General features: G+C 56.0%; 1 protein-coding gene across 1 annotated transcript in view; it reads left to right on the top strand.

The window, feature by feature from the left end:
- The first annotated feature begins 1,140 nt into the window (after positions 1-1,140).
- Positions 1,141-18,650, top strand: part of ERFL (ETS repressor factor like) — a 34,559-nt gene continuing 17,049 nt past the window's right edge. Inside the window, exons 1-2 of the mRNA XM_059383404.1 lie at positions 1,141-1,181; positions 15,641-15,790. Of these exons, the coding sequence (XP_059239387.1) occupies positions 1,141-1,181; positions 15,641-15,790 (191 nt within the window). The remainder of the gene's footprint in view (positions 1,182-15,640; positions 15,791-18,650) is intronic.

The raw sequence follows: 18,650 nt of genomic DNA, 5'->3' as shown, positions 1-18,650 counted from the left end.
GGAAGCAGGCTCCCCGCTGAGCAGAGAGCCCGATGCGGGACTCGATCCCGGGACCCCGAGATCATGACCTGAGCCGAAGGCAGTGGCTTAACCCACTGAGCCACCCAGGTGCCCTGTTATTATTATTCTTAAAAGATTCAATTTTTAAAGGATGTATATATTAGAGCATAGAGGGAGAAGCAGGCTCCCCATGGAGCAGGGAGCCCGACGCGGGACTGGATCCCAGGACCCTGAGATCATGACCTGAGCCGAAATCAAGAGTTGGATGCTTTGTGGACTGAGCCATCCAGGCGACCTCCAGGTAAATTTATTATTTCCACTTTTTTCTTCACTTTTGAAAATGTGATTGGGTAGAAAATATAGAGTGACATCTGTGGGTTGTATCCTGAGTCTCCAGGACACGCCGGCTGGCACACTGGGACAAAGAGTCCCACAAACAGATGAGACCCTGCTCCTTGGAAGGCCAGGGGAAGAGTATTCCAGCCAGAGAGAACAGCAAGTGCAAAGGCCCTGGGGTGGGACCTACTCAGTGACAAGGCTGTGCTTGAGGTTGGGTGAAGGGAGTGAAGGGAACAGCTGTAGGAGATGGTGGTCGGGAGGATGTTGGAACCAGATCACACAGGACCTGCAAGCCATTGAGAAAGTCTTTGGATTTTAGCTTAAGGTAACGTGGATTATGGAAGGGTGTTGAGCAGTGGGGGGACAGGGCCAGGTGTGAATTTCAGAAATCTCCCTTTGGGATTCTGTATGGGGATGGGCTAAAGGGAATGGGGCCAGGGAGGATGAGGCAGGGACATGGAGTGGAGAGTAGGGACAGGGAAGACAAATTCAGAACAAGGAGCTTAAGGACTGATGTGCTTGGGAACTAAGTGGGAGGGAGCAGGCAAGGAGGAGCCCCAGGTACCTGGGCACTGGGACCCACAATCCTGCGGGTCACCAGGGGTGTGCTTCCAGTGGCTGCCACCAGAGGGCAGAAAAGTGCTTCCTGCGGATCTTCTCCAGGGAGGGAGCGTCTGCAGCCTGACTTCTGGGAGATAAAACCTGGGAGCCCCAGGCCCAGACACGCCCCTGGGTCTACAACAAGGCCTGCTCCCAATCCCACTTCTGGGGTTGTAGAGGGTATTTCATCTACTGATGGAGATGCCGGTGCTCCCCAGGGAGACGGTCTTCATGCCCACAAGGTGGGCAGTCACTACGTCCCATTTACACTGCTGAACCTGGGGAATGTGGTCAGGCTGCCTTGTTTGGAGGTGACAAGGCCAGGGGCCCAAGGACCAGGACTGAGGCCATGAGGCAAGTGGTCAGCAGCCTGCGGTTGTGGGGGAATGGTGGGAGGTTGAGAGACTCATCCCAGAGGCCTAATCTGGGGGTCCCTAATTCTGATGCCGGGTTATTGAGATGCCTCAAATCAGAAGTTTCTGTGGGGGTGGTCAAGACTAGAGGCCCATTCCCTGTGCCTCCCTCCTGAATGACCTTGGGTTGTGAGGTTTGGATTGGGGCAAGGAAAACAAGGGCTTGGTATCTCATCAAGGGGACAAAAGTCTGGTTGTCTGTTTTGGAGTCTTCATTACTAAAGAGCCTGTGGGTCCAGGTTTAGTGTGATAGGAACAGGGATCTAATTGTCTAGTACAGGGGCACCTGAGGGGATCAGTCGGTTAAGTATCCAACTCTTGATTTTGGCTCAGGTCATGATCTCACAGTCATGAGATTGGCCCTTATCCAGCTCCACGCTCAGCTCAGTGGGGAATCTGCTTGAGATTTTCTCTCTCCCTCTGCCCCTCACCCAACTTAGGCTCCCTCAACCATGTCTCTCTCTCTCTCAAATAAATAAATCTTTTTTTTTTTTTGAAGATTTTATTTATTTATCAGAGAGAGAGGGGGGGAGAGAGGGAGCACAGGCAGACAGAATGGCAGGCAGAGGCAGAGGGAGAAGCAGGCTCCCTGCTGAGCAAGGAGCCCGATGTGGGACTCGATCCCAGGACGCTGGGATCATGACCTGAGCCGAAGGCAGCTGCTTAACCAACTGAGCCACCCAGGCGTCCCTAAATCTTTTTTTTAAAAGAAGTTATTGTCTAGTACAGAGTGACAGAGCCAGGGGGTGCCTACACCTCATTTTACATGTCAGGTGGGGCCTCTAGTTGTCTTATTTTGGGGTAACAGTTTCCAGTTTAGGGTAACAGAAAAACAGAGGATCTATTATCAGCTTCGAGGTGACAGAGACGAGTGGTCATTTACCCAGCTTCAGGCGATAGAAAAAGGGTGTGGGTATCTAGGTAGCAAGTTTGGGGGCATGACTTTGGGAGTCTAGGACCCTGGTTTGGGAGGACAAGGTAGGTGTCCCCTTGGCTGGAGGTGAGATGCTGGGGGTCTCTCGTCTCCTTTACAGCCACAGAGAGAGGCCATGTGGTTTAGTCTAGAGACCCGGAGCCTGGGGGTCCTGCTGTGTAACTTGGGACAACACCGATGGAGAGTCTTACTGGCTAGTGTGAGGTGACCCCGACCGGGGAGTTATATTTTTAAAGTTTGGGGACTGTCTGCTTATGTAGTTTGGAGTTAGGAACCCCATTGTGTTGACAATGGGTCTAGTTCCAAATGGTAAATGACAAATTAGGGACTCTTTTGTCTGGTTGGGAGAGACCAGGACTGGGGTTGTTCTTGCTGTTAGAGATGGGGGTCCTTGTCAAGGTTGGGGTGTTGGGGGCTGGGATTTTAAGGTCTAGTTTGGGGAAACAGATGGTATCTAGTTGCTAGGACTCCAGCATTTTAAGGTTTGGGGATAAAGGGTGAACGTTCAGTGACTAGTTTGGAGCAACAGAAATTGGGGGTCTGGTGGATTCCATTGGGATGTCTGAGACTCGTGGTGATCTCATTTGGGGTGTCAGGGGCACAGACCAATTGTCCAGTTTGGGGTTAGAGAAACCAAAGTGCTGGTTATCTGTTTTGGGGTGATGATGGGTCTGGGGCTTCGGTCTGGGGTAAGAGACAATGGGGGGCCCTTTGACTAGTTTGAGGCAGCAGACACTATAGATCTGGTGGCCTTGTTGGGGTGTCAGACTGACTAGGGTCTGTTGTTTGGCTTGGAAGGCAGAGATGATGGATGTGGTTGTCATGATTGGGATGTCAGAGGACTGTGGGGTTCCTTTGTCTAATAGGCCAGATACTGGAGACCCAAATGTCTGGTTTTGGACATAAGAAGTGGGGGTTCAGGGGCACCAGGGTGGCTCAGTTTGCTGAGTGTCTGACTCTTGATTTCAGCTCAGGTCATGATCTCAAGGTCATGAGATTGAGCCCCTCATTGGGCTCTCTGCTCAGCGAGGAGTCTGCTTGAGCTTCTCTCTCTCCCTCTTCTCTGCCCCACCCCTTGTGCACATGCTCTCTCTTTCTAAACAGATAAAATATGTATTTTAAGATTTGATTTATTTGAGAGCGAGAGTGAGAGAGGGAGAGGGACAGAGGAAGAAGCAGACTCCCCGCTGAGCAGAGAGCCTGATGCGGAACTGATCCCAGGATTCCAGAGACCATGATCTGAGCCAAAGGCAGCAGCTTAACCAACTGAGCCACCCAGGTGCCCTAAATAGATAAAGTCTTTAGAAAAAGAAGTAGGGGTTCATTTGTCTAGATTGGGGCGGCAGAGACTAGGATTCTGGGATTTAGGACCTGGCTTGGAGGGACAGAGACTGGGAACTCAGTTGTCTAGTTTGAGATGACAGAAATAGGGATCAGCTGGGCACTTTGGGACTGGACGACAAGGATTCCAGGGTCTAGTGTGGGGTGATGCAGAAGGGGGGTTTGGGCGTCTAGTTTGGTACGAGTGGGATGAAGTTCTCTTTGTCCAGTTTCGGGCAACGGAGGAGTATGATGGACAAGAGGGAGGCTGGAGGGGCTGTGGGTCCCTGTCATTAGTCTGAGGAGGTATTTCGTGCACGGAGCTACTCAGTGTGGAAGGACAGAGTCTTGTGCTGCTGTTGCCTTGTTTGAGGGGCAGAGTCTGGGGGTCAGGTATCTGGAACTGTGGGACAGAGAACAGGCTCTGGGAATATTGGATGGAGACTGAAGGCTTGGTCGTTATGGGGGAGAAACTGGGGTCCACATTTGGGGTGACAGAGTCTGGAACTCCGGCCTAGTTTGGCGGGACAGAGATTAGTGTCCCTGAGGAAATTTGGGATGACACTGGGGGCTGGTTGTCTAGTGTTGAGTGACAAAGTGGAGATTCTGAGGAGCATTTGGGGCAAAGAGACTGGAGGTTTGGGTGTCTGGTCTTATAGGACAGAGACTGGGGGCCAAGGGTGTTTTTGGGGTGACAGAGAATGGGGTCTGGTTGTCAAGTTTGCTAGTACTGTGACTGAGATTTCAGAGTATATTTGGGGTGGTAGAGACCGAGGTCTGATTGTCCAGTTTTATGGAACTGAAGGTGATGTCTCCAGGATGTTTTGGATGACAAACCAGCTAAGACTAGAGGTTTGGTTGTAGAGTCTGGGGTCGCAGGAGGACGGGTGCTCAGCTTGTTAACTTGTGAAGACAGTTGGAGTGACAGAATTTATTCACCAGATGTCCCATTTGGGGTGACAGAGACTGTAGGTCTAGTTGTCTGGATAGGGTGACAAACTGCTGGTCTTGTTTTCTAGTTTAGGGTGATAGTGACTGAGGCCCTATTGTCCAGATTGGATTGACAGTGATGGGGGTTCTGTTGTCCGGCTGGGGAAGATGGTGACGGGACAGTCATCTAGGTGGGGGCAATGAAACCAGGTGAGAGGGTCCTACTTTGGGGTGACAACTATGGGGGATTCAGTTTCTCAGTTCCTGGCGACAGAGACTGCTGGTCCCTGAATCTGGGGCCAATTTGTGTGAACAACAGTTCAGTTGAGGCTCGGAGACTGTGAGCCAGGCCTCCAGCTTGGGTTGAAAAGCTGGAGCTCCCATGATCTCTCTGGGGATGATGGGACGAGGTAGTGGAGACTGGGTAGTTTGACAGAGAAGAGATGGGGGTCAGCTTGTGTCCTACGGACGACAGAGAGTAGGGGCCCTTGTTGAGGTCAGAGACTGGTATCTACAGACTAAGAGTTCGGCTGTGTATCCTGGAGAAGCAGAGTGGGGATCTGATGGCCTGATTTGAGCTGATGCTTGGTGTCGCAGACACTGTTTTCTTTACAAGGGTCTGGCGCTGTTTGGGGCTGTATGATGGGTGTGGGAGCCCCGCTGCATATGGCCAAGATTAGGGTCTAGGGCCGTGTGTGGGGCACTAGGCCGGGAGTCCAGCTCTGTGGGATGTGGCTGCACGAGAGGCTGCTGACTGGCTTGGGGCAGAGTGTGGAGTGTGGCTGGGGGTGTGCAGACTCAGGGTGCCCATCCAGGTTGGTGGTGGCAGGAGCTGTCATTCTGGTCTCCAACTTGGGGTGCAGAGCCCAGCGCCCTGGAACCTTCCATGTCTAGCTGAGTCTGAGAATGCTCGATGCCTGATTTTCCTGTGGTGGCTGAGGCAAGGGTTTCCTGCACCCAGACGTGGGGGTCCCTGGACACATGTGGACTTCAGAGTGGGCGTGGCCATGGGTGTGGAGTCCCGATTGGGGGTTACTGGAACTGGGCGTCTGGGCGTTTGGAACTTGGGAGTCCGGAGGTCAGGACCTCCGGACCCAGGATCCACGGGAGGGACCCCTGACCAGGTTTGGGTACAAAGAGTCACTGGCCCTCAAGGCTGGGGCATCTCCACACATGAGTGTGAAAGTGACAGGCCCTGGGGTAGAGATAGCCAAAGTGGGGACAGTTGAGGACGGGGCCTGGATGCCAAGCTGAGGGGTCTCTGAGGTGGGGGCACCGTGCGCTGTGGGGCTTTCTGACTGGGGGGATGGGAGGGGTTTGGCTGTCTTCATTGGACACAACAGGGGCCCCAGGGTCAAAATTCAGTTTCAGGGGCAAACAGTCATGGCGGCTGAGATTCATTGTTGCAGGTAAAGAAAATGGGGATACATACCCCTCTCTGGGGAAGATGGGACACTGGGTTTCAGATACTGAATTTGGGCAGAGTCCCTCCTGCCAAGTTCTGAGTGTCTGTGAGCCCCTTCCTGATTTGGGGTGCCTAAAGCCAGGTTCTGAATCTGTAATAGGGTGGGCTTGCATGGGGACTTCAGGGGGTTCCCGAGGCTTGCCTCGGCAATGACCATGGGGTCTAGCTGCCTAGACCAGAAGGGTCTGCCCACCTGTGGAGCTTTGCCTGTCGAGATTGGAGTGAGTGAGTCTGGAGAGTCAGTGGCCCAATTAAGAGTGACAGGTTTGGGGCGCCTGGGTGGCTCAGTGGGTTGAGCCGCTGCCTTCGGCTCAGGTCATGGTCTCAGAGTCCTGGGGTCGAGTCCCGCATCGGGCTCTCTGCTCAGCGGAGAGCTTGCTTCCCTCTCTCTCTGCCTGCCTCTCCATCTGCTTGTGATTTCTCTCTGTCAAATAAATAAATAAAATCTTAAAAAAAAAAAAAAAGAGTGACAGGTTTGGGGGTGACTAAGACAAGCCATTCGAGTATCGAGTTCAGGGGTCCCCACTATAGGCTACACAGATGTTGAGGTTGGAATGACCAGTTGGGAGTCCAAGTTGTACGTGAGAGCTGGGACCCAGGTGCCAAGTTGAGTGGCGACTCCCTAGGTTCCCCTGTGGTTGACTGTGTCACCTGATGCCAACCTGGGGGGGCCTGTCATTTGGGTGTATCAGAAGATATCTCTGATATCAGAGATATCAGAAGCCTAGTTTTAGAAGGGCATTTGAGAGGGGGGACTAGCTGCCTAGTTTGGAGGTTACTAATGAAGAGTCCTAATATTTCTATATAATTTGGGGCTACTGATCCTCAAGGTCTAGTTGCCAAAGTTTGAGGTAACTGTCATGGGGGTTCCTTGTACCTGGTTTAGGAGTGATGGAGTTTGGGGTGTTGTCTAATACGGGGGTATCTGAGGCTGATCAACCCAGGTACCTAGTTAGGGGTGATGGACATGGAGCCTCAGACCTTGCGGAGCCTAGATGCCTGGATTAGAAGTGGCTTGAAGTGGGGGTCTTGATACCTCGGTCGGGGGGAACTACCTTGGGGCCCAGATGCTGAGTTTAAGGTTAACCAACTAAAGGGGTCCTAATGCTTATTCCATTTTGGAGGTGCTGACACTGCGGGCCCAGTTGCCTCTTCAGGGGGAGCTCAATGTTAGGTGTCTGTTGAGGCTGTGGCGGTGAAGAGATTCGAGATTACTGTCTGTGGGTGATCCCGAGGGCTATTAGCTGTGATGATGGCTGAATGAGCCTTGGGATCTACTTAACAAATTTGGGGGTAACTGTGGGCCTCTGAGGTCACAATGGTGGGCAGTTGGTCTGAGATCCAGAAGCCTGGCCTGGGGAATAGAGGCTAGTTTGGGGCACTTGACTGTGGGGATCCGTAGCCTAGTTTGGGGGTCCACTGAGTCTAGAGATACAGAGGCGTGGTTTGGGAGGAGAGTGCGGGGTGTATTAGTATCCTGTGGCTTAAAACAGCAGAAGTGGATTCTCTCAGAATTCTGGAGGCCAGAAGGCCAAAATCAAGGTGTCACAGGGCCACACGCCCTCTGAGGGCTCCAGGAGAGGGTCCCTCCTTGCCTCATCCAGCTTCTGGTGGCTGCTGGCCTCCTGCCTCTGTCTCTGCACGCATTCTCCTCAGTCTCTTAACAAGGACATTCAGGCCTGCCTAGCTGGCTGTCAGTGGAGCATGCGGCTCTTGATCTTGGGGTTGTAAGTTTGTACTCCACGTTGGGTGTGGAGACTGGTTAAAAATTTAAAAAAGAAAAAAAATCTTAGGGGCGTCTGGGTAGCTCAGTGGGTTAAGCTTCTAACTTCGGCGTGGGTCATGATCTCGGGGTCCTGGGTTGGAACCTCAGCAGGGAGTCTTCTTGTCCCTCTCCCTCTGCATCCCACTCCCCATTCATGCTCTCTCTGTCTCACTCTCAAATAAAATCTTTTTTAAAAATCTTTAAACAAAAAACAAAAGGCCATTCATCTTTGGATTTAGGACCCTCCCAGGTAATCCAGAATGATCTCATCTCCAGATCCTTCATCTAATCACAACTGAAAGCCTCTTTTCTCAATAAGGTCCATGAGCAAGTTCTGGGGTTAGAACATGGCTGTATCTTTTTGGGGGGACTACCATCAATGCCCTACAGGGGTATTTGAGAGAGGCAACCCAAATTCTGAGTGTGAGTCACACTGAGGATGCGGCTCGCAGAGTTTGGGCTCCCAGAGTTCGGTTTAGGATGGAAGATCAACTTGAGGGTCAGCTCCAGATGACCAGTTTGGGGATTTTTTACTTGATTTGCCTACTTTGGAAGGGTAAGAGCCTATGAGTGAGATTCAGATGGTTAGTCTAGGGGTAATTGAAGTTTGGGGACCAAAGCTGTAGTTTGGGGATCACAACCTCAGTGTCAGAGTCCTATTATTGGAGTGTCAGAGGTTGGGAGGCTAGCTGCCTAGATACTCCTGAAAAGTTTGTAACTCTTATGACTGGGGGTGAGTTCTGAGCAGGAGAGCTCAGGTGTATATTTTAAGGACAGCTGATCTGGGGTTCTAGATGCCAAGTTGGGAACCATCTGGTATTCCACGTAGTTGTTTGAATGGCTGGTTGTTCAAATGCCTAGGTCAAGGTCACCAATGAATGGGTGCAGTGCATTTGGGGTAATTGCAGGGACCCAGATGACTAATGTCAGACTGATTTGCTGAGGAGAGTGGGTGGTCCTCATCCTGGTGTAGTAGAAATGAGTCTCGGGAGCCAGAAGTCTAGTGTGGGAGTCAAGCTGGCAGCCCAGATCCCAAGTTGGGACAGATTGAATCTGGGGATCAAGATTGGGGCAGATCAAGTTGGGGTGACTGAGTTTCAGCTCCATTTCCTAGTTTGCATAGTGAATGGGGGGGTCACATGCTGAGTGGGGGTGGCTGCAGCTGAAGACTCATTTGTCTAGATCCTGATTTTTCTTGGGGTCCTAATTTTGCTTAGGGTTCAATGAGGAAGGGCTAGTTTTCTTGGGGTCCTGATTTTGCTTAGGGTTCAATGAGGAAGGGCTAGTTTAAGTGTGCCAACTTTGGGGCCTCCTGATGTCTAATTTGGGGTACTGAGTCTGGAAGAATGAATCCATATTTAATGGGTGGCTTGTGGAGTTACTGATGCTTATTTTGGGGTGACTAAGCTAAGGCCCATTTTCTTTATCCTATCATTTTCTTGGGCTGGAAGTTTGGGGTGAATGGAGTTAGGGCCCAGAGTCCTTATTTTGGGGTGTTTGGGGCCGGGTTGGGGAGACAGCTCTTGGTGTTTCTGATTCATGAGGCCTAGTGTGACCCGTCTCAAGGCAGAAGTCTGATCTTTGGGCTCTTCAGTCTTCATGGGCATTTCTGAAGGAGGGTAGAGGTTCACATAGGCTTGTGGGTATCTAGATGCCACCTTTTGGGGAGTCTGAGATGGGCCCAGAAGTGCTAAAGTCTTGATCACTGGCTCTGGGGTCCCCACTCCAGTGCTGCCCCCAAGGCTGGCCCCTCCTGTGGGTGTTCAAGGAGACAGTCCATTTTCGGGGGTCACCAATTTGGGGGTGACATGCCCGGAATACGTGGTTCCGATGGGGGTTAAGGGGGCACGGGCATGGTGGGAGTGGGGGGCACTGCGGTGCAGAGCCTGGCTGCGGCCCCCGGGGCTGGATGCGGCGGGGGTTCCCGCGGGAAGCAGAGCGCAGCGGGGCAGCCGGCGGCGGGAGGGCGAGCGCCGGAGTGACAGGAGAGGAAGAAAAATGGGCCGAGAAATCAGAGTGGACGCGCGGGGGGCGCAAGTCCGGGAGCGGGGAGGGGTGGCAGCGGCGGGCGGGGGCGTGCCTCTGCCTCCAGGGACGCCCCCCCGCTCGCCTTCCTGCGCTCCCCACCCCGGAGGCCGGGCCGGGTGATCAGACCCTCTCCCCTAATTCCAGTCCTCCCTCCCTTGCTGCAGTCCCCACCCTTCCCGCGGTCCAGGTCCCCTCCCGCGGTCCTGTGCGCCCCTGCCCTGAGTTCTGCCCTCCTCTGGGGAGTTCTATTTACTTTCTCCCCCTTCTCACCACCCCCCCCACGACGTCTGCCCCCCCCCTCCGCCTGCTTTCTAGCTGAGTCGCCTGCATTCAAAACTGCCTCTGCGACCTAACCCCCCTTCCCCTCCGCGTCCTGGCCCCCACCCCATTCCCAAATCAGTCCCTACACTCCAATCCCTTTTTCTTCGGGCTCCCCTAATCCCCCCAATCCCTTCTAAAGGTTTGAGGCGGAAATGGGGCAAGCGCGGCAGCCGCGGGGGGGAGGGGCGGGGCGGGGGCGGCGGCCAATGGAGCGGGAAGCAGGACAAATGAGGCCCGGCCCGCGCGGCCGACAGGCCCCTCCATCTTCCCATTAGCGCCTAATGGCCCCCCCCGCCGCCGCCTGATGAAGATTTATCGGCCCCGGAGCCCCCGCCCCCTCCGCCCCCCCCCCCCATACCGGCATCCCCTCGCCCGGCCCGGCCTCCCCGCCCCACCGCCCAGCCGCCCAGACACCTGATGAAGCCGTCAGCGGGGGGGGAGGGGCTGCGGGAGCCCGACCCGGTATGGCGGGCCGGGGCCGGACCGCAGTGGGAGCCAGACGGCTGGAGACCTAGAGAAAGTTCCGGAGACACCGAGTCAGAGACCCGGAGAGCGAGCCAAGGGGAAGGGTCCCATCACCACCCGCAGTAGTGAATCAGCCCCCAGCTCTCTGAGGGGGAGCCCAGGAGGGAGGGGGGCTCCAGCCCGAGCCAAAGGGGTCAAGGCCTTGGTGGGTCTGAGGGGAGGATGGAGCTGGGAGGCCGGCAGCCTGGGTCCGAGAGACAAGTGGGCTGCAGACATGAACTTCTGGATCCTGAGAGAGGGGAAGGTTGGGGACCAGGACTCTTGCGCCCCAGGAGGCAGAGCGGGCTGGGAGGCAGAGGGGGTTGGGAGCCCGGACTCTTGGGGGTGGGCAGGCTGGGAGCTTGGCATTGGGGGGGGCGGGGTGGGGAGGCCCCTGATTGATTTCTGTTTACCGGCTGTCCCCGCGGGCGGAAGAGCGAATCGCGCCCCATCCATCAACAGGCTCGCAGCCTCCCTAATAAAAACATTTTACTCCTAAATGATCTCGAACTAATTAACTCAAAGTGTTAATTAAAGTTTGCGCAGACAGCATTGTCATCAGGGAGGGCGGTGGATCCATCTTCCTGAGAGAGAGACAGGGTTTGGGGGGGCATCTGGAGAAGGGAGAGCTCCCCATCCCCCTCCCATCTTGACTGCTGTCCACTGCCTGTCCCCACCTGTCCTGGCAGCCTCCCCTGGCTTCCCTCTGTCCATCTCTGCCTCTGTCTCTGAGTTTTTGTGTTTTTCTGTCCCTGTCTCTAGCTGGAACACTGACCCCCACGTTGATCCTACTTCCCATCCATGTGTAACCTTTATGTCTGTGTGGCCTGGGGGTCATGTGTGCAGACACGTGTCGATCAGAATTTGCATGTGGACAGGCATATGGGTCAGAGGAGACACATGTGGATGTGTGTGTCAGAGTTTGTGCGTGTATGTTTGAGCCCAGAGGCATGTGTGCGGACACGTGAATGGTCAGATTCCTGCGGGTACAGGTATGCGCGAACCCAGGGCTGGCTGTGCACCAGGGTGTGTGTGACTAGTGCCCACAGACGGGCTGTGGGACTCTAGCAGGGAGTCCCCAAGACAGTGAGGACCTCTGTAGATCCCTGGGGACAGGGCCCGGGGTAGGAAGGAGCAGATCAGTAGTTACCTGAGGGACCAGGTGTGAACTTGACTGTGAACTCATGCCCAAGTGCAAGTGCAGCCCCTCCCTCTGTCTCTGGACAGGCCCATCCCCCATTCTGGCTCTTCCGTAGCCAGCAGCCAGCAGGGCAAGAGAGCTGGGGCCAGGACCGGCCACCAGGCCATGGGCATCCGTAGGGTGGCTGGCTGGGCGGCCCCGGTGTGAGCTCATACATCAGGGCTGACAGGCTCCGAAAGCCCCGGAATTAAAACCTAAATCGAATATTGATCACCCGCTCCGGCCGTGGCGCCCACTACGGGCCCCCCCAGTTCCCCCGCGCTTGCTCCCTGCTCCCCTGCTCTCAAGCGGCACCACTGTCCTGTCTTTCTCTGTCTTTTTTTGCCTCCTCCCTCCCCTGCTTCTCCTCACCCCAGCCCTACTTCTTCTGGTGACTTGTCTCTGTCCCCAGCAGGTGCCCTCTTGACCACAGACAGAGAAAGAAATAACCAGAGACAGAGAGCAAGAGAGAGAGAGACATGTTTGCAGAGACACGTAGGTGCATAAGAGACCCAGCTGTGAAACAGTTAAATGCAGATCCCAAGTCAGACCCAGAGCAAGCAGCATGTAGACACAAATCCAAGCAGACAGACAGACAGACACCAGCACACAGGCACCCACAAACAAGCACAGGAAGTCGCACACAGTCACACCCTTAAAGTCATACAAACACACCCAATACCACACACATGGTGCACACAGAGAAAGTCACACTCAGACACAGACAGGCAGACCGATGCCCATAGGCCTCTGGAGTTACAGCCACTGGCACAGGCGTGTGACACACAGATGGAGAAACAGGCAAGTTAGAGCAACAGAGCAGAACAGAGAGACAAAGTACAGACATCCACAGAAGCGGAGAGACACACGGCTCCAAGTGGCAGAGAAAACACACACACACACAAGCTCCCTGTCCTCCTGTTTCCATTCTTCCTGACACAAGAGCCATCTCCCTCTGACTCTCCTACCCCAGATGCCACCCCATTCCTGGATCTAGAATGTGCACAGAGACAAGGCTCTCAGACCTCATTCCCCCTGCCCCAAATCACACTGAGTAACCTCCTCTCCACCCCAGGGTCCTGGGCTGGTCCAGGAAGGGAGCTAGAGAAGTAGACCCCAGAGGGACAGAAAGGGCTCCCCACGATAGAGGGACAGGGACAGGTCATGCTACTCAGTCTTGTCCCGGGATCTGAGGTCCCAGTCTCAGACCACCTGTGGGATGGAGGCTGGACAAGGGCAAGAACTTCGCTGGGCCATGAGGGCTCCGGTCCCACACGGAGGGCAGGGGCACTGCCCCAGCCCCCACCCGCACCCCAAGGCTTCCTGGCTGGGGTGGGCAGCGGCAGCGGCAGTGGAGGCGGGCGGTGGTGGCTGCCGGGGAGAAGATGAATCTTTCATGAGTGATTTGCGGCCGCCTCTTCTCGTCCCGTGTTGTTTAATGTTTCAATTTGGGCGAAAGCAAAACATTCAATCAGGCGGATTAAGTGCGTAATGCGTCTCATCGCTCAATCTGTCGCCTCCGCCGGGCAGCCCGCCGGTTGGGGGGGATTAGGAGGGGGGGTGGCGAGCAAAGACCCTGGCCAGGGCAGCCCAGTCCCCAGCTTCACTCCTAAGCTGTGCCTTGAGAGCCCCCTCAGCCTGGAACCCCTACCACGCCACGGTCTCCCCAGTCCTGAGTTCAGCCCCACCCCCACCCCCACCTACCGCTTTCTGCTCCATCTCGGGGTGTCCACTTGGCTTTGGGGGCCCTGGCTTCTCTGTACTCCTCTGTCCACCTGCCTTGCTCTGACTATTTCTCTGGTATGTGTCTGCCTGTCTGTCTAGGTGCGTCAGCCTGTTTCTGTGTGTCCCTCTGTCTCTCCATGAGTGTCTGCCCGTCTCTATCTCTGCCCTTCACTCTGTGCCTGTATCTCCTTATCTCTCCACCTGTCTTCTCTCTGCCTGCTCCCGGGTTTCCTCTTCCTTATATCTCCCTTCCTTAGATCTGTCTGCCATCCCCCGTCACACCGTCCTTCTGTCTGTCTCTCATACTAGCTGTACGTGAGTCTTCACACCAGCCCAGCACCCGTCTGTCCCCACTCTGTCTCCTCCCCAGATTCTGCTGGTCTTCCTGCCCAGTCTCCTCTCTCAACCAGCATCTCAATCCTCTGCCTGCCTGACCCTTACCTCTCTACGTGCCTACTTCTCTGTCCCCTGTTTGTCTCTGTCCCTGTCTGTGTTCATCTCTCTCTGTCCATATCTCTCTGTCTCTGCTCCACTGTGCATCTGTCCCTCTGTCTTCCTTGACCTTGTCAGCTCCCTGTCCGCGGCCCGCTCAATTTCCACGTCCACTAGGGGGCAGCAGGTACAGGCTTTTCCGGTGGGGAGGCTGACTGGATGGCTGAGGAGCTTTCCAGCCAGCCCCCTTGCCTCTGGCCAGACCATCCCATTTAGGAGGGTGCAAGCCAACCAGCCCTGGCTCCCTCAGACTCAGAAGTCGGGGTCCGCAGCCATCTTCTCTCTCAGAATCCAGGGGTTCTATGCTCTAGCCCCCACTTTCCTCTCTTCAGGCAGCCTGTGAGCTGCAGCGGGGGGGGGGGGGGGGGGGGGGGGCGGGGGTGGGGGGGTGGGGATTTCAGCTGGGGGACCGGCAGGCTCACCCCTGCCTGCTGCTGAGACCCATGGGGCTGCGAGGCCTGGGACTCACAGCGCATGTAGGCACAGGGACAGGGACACACACAGGATTCCAGGAAACACACAAGTAATCAGATTAAGTCATAACCTGCAAGGGCATACACACCCTGAGGGCAGCAAACACACGCACTCCCCTGCCCGCAACCCCAGTCGGACTCCGGGAGCCTGGATCAGAGCGGTCGCTGCTAGGGAAGTTCATGGACACACAAGGCACACTCACGCTCTGCCTCAAGCAGCCCCTGCGGTTTGGGTTCCGGACTGTGACACACACACACACACACACCCCTTCCGCATTCAGAGTGACTTTGGGGGACAGCACGGGCAGGACAGACCCCATCTCGGGATGTGCCCTCAGCCCTGGGACCTCTCTTGCCTCTGCCCCACCCCCGCTCCTCCGGTCCCCTATACTCCCAGTCCCCAGTCGCTGCCCCCCCCCACTCACTCAGTTGCGCTCCCCACAGCTTCCTAACTTCCCCTTCTCCGTCTCTCACTTTCTGTGTCTCTCCCCTCTCTGTTTTCCTGGCCTCTTTTGCCATCTCTCCCTAGCCCAGAATTTGTCTTTGTCCACGTCTTTGCCTGTGTGACAAGTCTCTAGCATCTAGGCTCATCTGGGAGACACTCTGTCTCTCTGCCATGCTGTTCTGCCCGCCCCCCAGTATCTTTGAACGTCTCTGTCAGTCTCTGTCGCCCCCACTAACTCTGGGCTTTACAGCCTCTCAATTTGTCTCTGTGTCTCTGCATGGTCTCCGCCCCAGCTCCCTGGGCCGCGCTGTCTGTCCTCTCCCTAGGTCTCTGTCTCTGTCTCTCTGTCCATCCGTCTCTCTCTTCCCGGCCCCCCCCCCCCCCCCCCCCCCCCCCCCCCGTCTCCCTCTGTCTCACTCTTCGCCTCTCTCTTTTCTCTCTCAAGTGTTTTCAATTTTATTCTGAGTGGAATTAACTACCCCTGATGTCAAATTGCCGCCGAAATCGATAATAATATCTTTACAAAAGAGGATATTCTTCTCTCGGAGAACGGCCTCTGAAAAATGGAAAATTTAGTCGAAATTGATTCATTACTTGACACTTTATAGAACGGCTGCGTATTGATCGCACCTGTCATGTCCCATCTCCCCTAATCGAAGCTGAAGGCCGGCTCCGATGCCTGCTATTTTTCATAATTCCACCGCAGCCGACAGCTCCACAAACACCGCCGCTCGCCCGGCCTCCGCCTCCCCGCGCTGGCCGCCACCGCGCGCGCCCTCGGCCTGGCCCTGGCCTCGCGGGCCGCGCCTGCCGGCCCCGCACACCCGGCCCGCCTGTCCCCTGCCGTCCTCCGTCTGTCCGTCCCCCCCCGCCCCTCCCCCACGCCATGGCCACTCTCTTCTGCTGTCCGTCTGTCCTCTGCCCAACCCCAAGTGACAGGTCCGCCGGTCCTTCCCCTGGGACCCCTCCCGCATCTGTCCGTCAGTCTTCTCAACACCCCACTCTTGTCCATCTGTCTGACCCCCACCCCCATACCCCCAGGCCCATGCCCTGGCTGCCTGCCTCGTTCTGCTCTCCTGTCCGCCTGTGTGGTGGTCTGTCTAGCCTGCCCCATCCCCTGCCAGCCGCCCTCTGCCACCTTCCAGGGGGTGGGGGAGGGGCGAGGAGGCTGTCTGCTCCCTTCCTGCCCACACGTTTGCCTCCCCTAGCCTCTGGATTCCCTCCCACTCCCCAGCACCTTCAGTGAGTCCTGGTCCAGTTTCAGCCTCCTCCCCAGCCCTCCTCCCCACACTCCTCTCTACTGCCTTTCCCCTCCTCCCCTCACTGGGTCTCCCCAGGCCCTAATCGAAAGGCTCTGCCCTCACTGGGGAACCACAGCAGAATCGCCCACAGTCCCTGCCCTCAGGGAGCCTCCAACCCGGGGCTGCTGAGGGGACGTCAGACTGTGTAGAGGAAATGCAGAGAGCAGGGGTAGGGTGGTGTTGGTCCCAGCCCAAGACCTGAGTCTAATCCGCGGGGGTGGGGGTGGAGGCAGCAGGGGGTCTAGCCAGCCTGGGGGGGTTCGAAAACCAGATCCCACCCCCTCCAGCCAGGCTGCGGAGGCTGGGGCCCACTTCCACTAACTAGCTGTGTGACAGCCGGCAAGGGGCTTCTGTGCCTCGGTTTCCTCATCAGTAAAATGGAGACAATCCAAAACGGCCCCTGCCTCGTGGGGTTGTCGCAGACAGGATTAGAGAAGTTCATCTCCGTGTAGGCTTTGGCCAATGCCCGGCCCCAAGCAAATACCAGTAAAGGGTTCATCGTCATGGTTGTTAGAACTGCGCCAAGACAATGTTCAGTCCACCCCACGGCTGAGCTCCTACGGCTGCGGGAGAGCCGGGCAGGGTGAGGGTTAGCGGGGAGGCCTGCTTATGCCCATCCTGGCTTCACCCTCTGTCAACCTTAGTGGTATTCGCTGCCCCCAGACACCCCCTGCAAGGGTGTTATAAGCAATGGAAAGGGAGGCTTGTGCCCCAACAGAGGGGTCCCTTCCCTCCCTGGGGGGGGGGGTGGTAAAGAGAGTCTAATGGCTGTTATGGACCCCAGAAGTGTTCTCTGCTTCATGGGTAATAAATTCAGTCCATTGGGTGTTACAGGCTGGTTGAGGGTGCCCTCTCTCTCTCTCTTTTCCAGGGGGCATTAAACACCCTGAGGGTGTTCTGTCTCAGTAGGGTGTTAACTACAGCCGTCTGCTGGTGCAGCCTCCCTGGGGATGTTAAGTACAGCTTAATGGCCCCCCTCCTGTGAGACCCTTCCTGCAGTCAGGTAGGTGTCAGCAATACTGCTAACGAGGGAAGCTGCCGCCTGGGTGACCACCCCGCTCCCGGAGAATGCTCGACTGAATGCTCGACTGTAAGAACCCTCACTTCTGTCGAGTTCCTGCGTGCTTACAGGACGTGCCATGCTCTGACATCCTCCTCACGAATCCTCCCAGCCGCCTGGGGCTCAGAGAGGGCGCACGGATTGTCCAAAGATGCACAGCCCCAGAGGTCTTACAGAAATCAGGAAGGTGTCTCCTGGAGGAGGGGTGCGGGGTGTTGGCGGGGGGGGGGGTGTCTGAGCAGTCAGACGGGGCTGTGTTCACGTGCCTATGGGCGTGGTTGTGCAGAGGATCCAACCCTGGCCACCGAGGGCATCAGAGTCCCCCTGGGGGTCCTCCACTACCTCTCATGGGGCGATGGAAGCCCCTCACACGTGTTGCCTAAAGTCTGACCCCCTCCTCTCCCAGGGATGCCCTACTCTCCCAGAGGCGGGGCTGAGAGATAAGGAGTGTGAAAGCCCTCAGGGCTGGTGCTCTTTGCTGACGTCCCAAGGATGTCCTGTTTTCCAGGAGGGTGTTGTGTGCAGCGTGATAAATGATGCCTTCCCAGAGGGCAGGCTCTTACTGGACAGCGTAGCACACAGTCCACTGGGTCCTTTCGGCTCAGGTGTGCTTCTCTCCCAGGTGTTCTGTCATGCATTGAATGGCCATTAAATACATCCCGGATGGTGTTCCTGATGGCCTGCCAGTGTTCTAGCTTTCTTGGAACACCTGGAAGCTGTTGTCTTCCTCCTGAACGGGCATCACGTGCTGATGAGGAGTCCTGTCGGGTGACAGGTACAAGTCTGCTTGGTGAGCCATCCTCAACGTTGCTGTATAGGGTCGGGGGGGGGGGGGGGGGGGTGATGGTTCTAGACCTCCAGAAGAGGGTGGCTCTCCTGAGGGGGTCTCAAGTATGGCCTGAATAAGGGGTAGAGACCCCCAGGGCAGGGGCTTTCCGCAGGCTGTCTGGAAGGATGATGTTCCACGTTGAAACAAGTGAGGGGATCCTTGTTTTCCAGCAGAATTTAGTACATTTTAACGAGGTTATTTTGAAGTACTGGTGCTCACGGCGAGTGCTTTGTTCAGCGCTTGACCCAATGTAGAGCCCCCCCCCCCCAGCCTGCTGTGTGTCCCTCCCCAGGAGGGAGTGGTCATTATTGACCCATTTTGCAGCTGAGCAAACTGAGGCTTGTGCTTAGATACTCCACGTGGGTGCGGAGGAGCTAGCCCAACGGCATGCTGAGCAGGGGCTGAAGGATCTGGAGCCTGTCTGAAGTTCTCTGGGGTTCTCTACCGCCTTCGGTATCACTCCCCTGCCCCCCACCCCGCCGTCCCCTGAGGTCAGTGGGGGTTGGTGCAATCTTGCTGAGCTGCC

The sequence above is a fragment of the Mustela nigripes genome, chromosome 17, assembly GCF_022355385.1.
Source record: "Mustela nigripes isolate SB6536 chromosome 17, MUSNIG.SB6536, whole genome shotgun sequence".
Lineage (NCBI taxonomy): Eukaryota > Metazoa > Chordata > Mammalia > Carnivora > Mustelidae > Mustela > Mustela nigripes.
The sequence above is the reverse complement of the archived record's forward strand: the minus strand, read 5'-3'. Positions and strand labels throughout refer to the sequence as shown.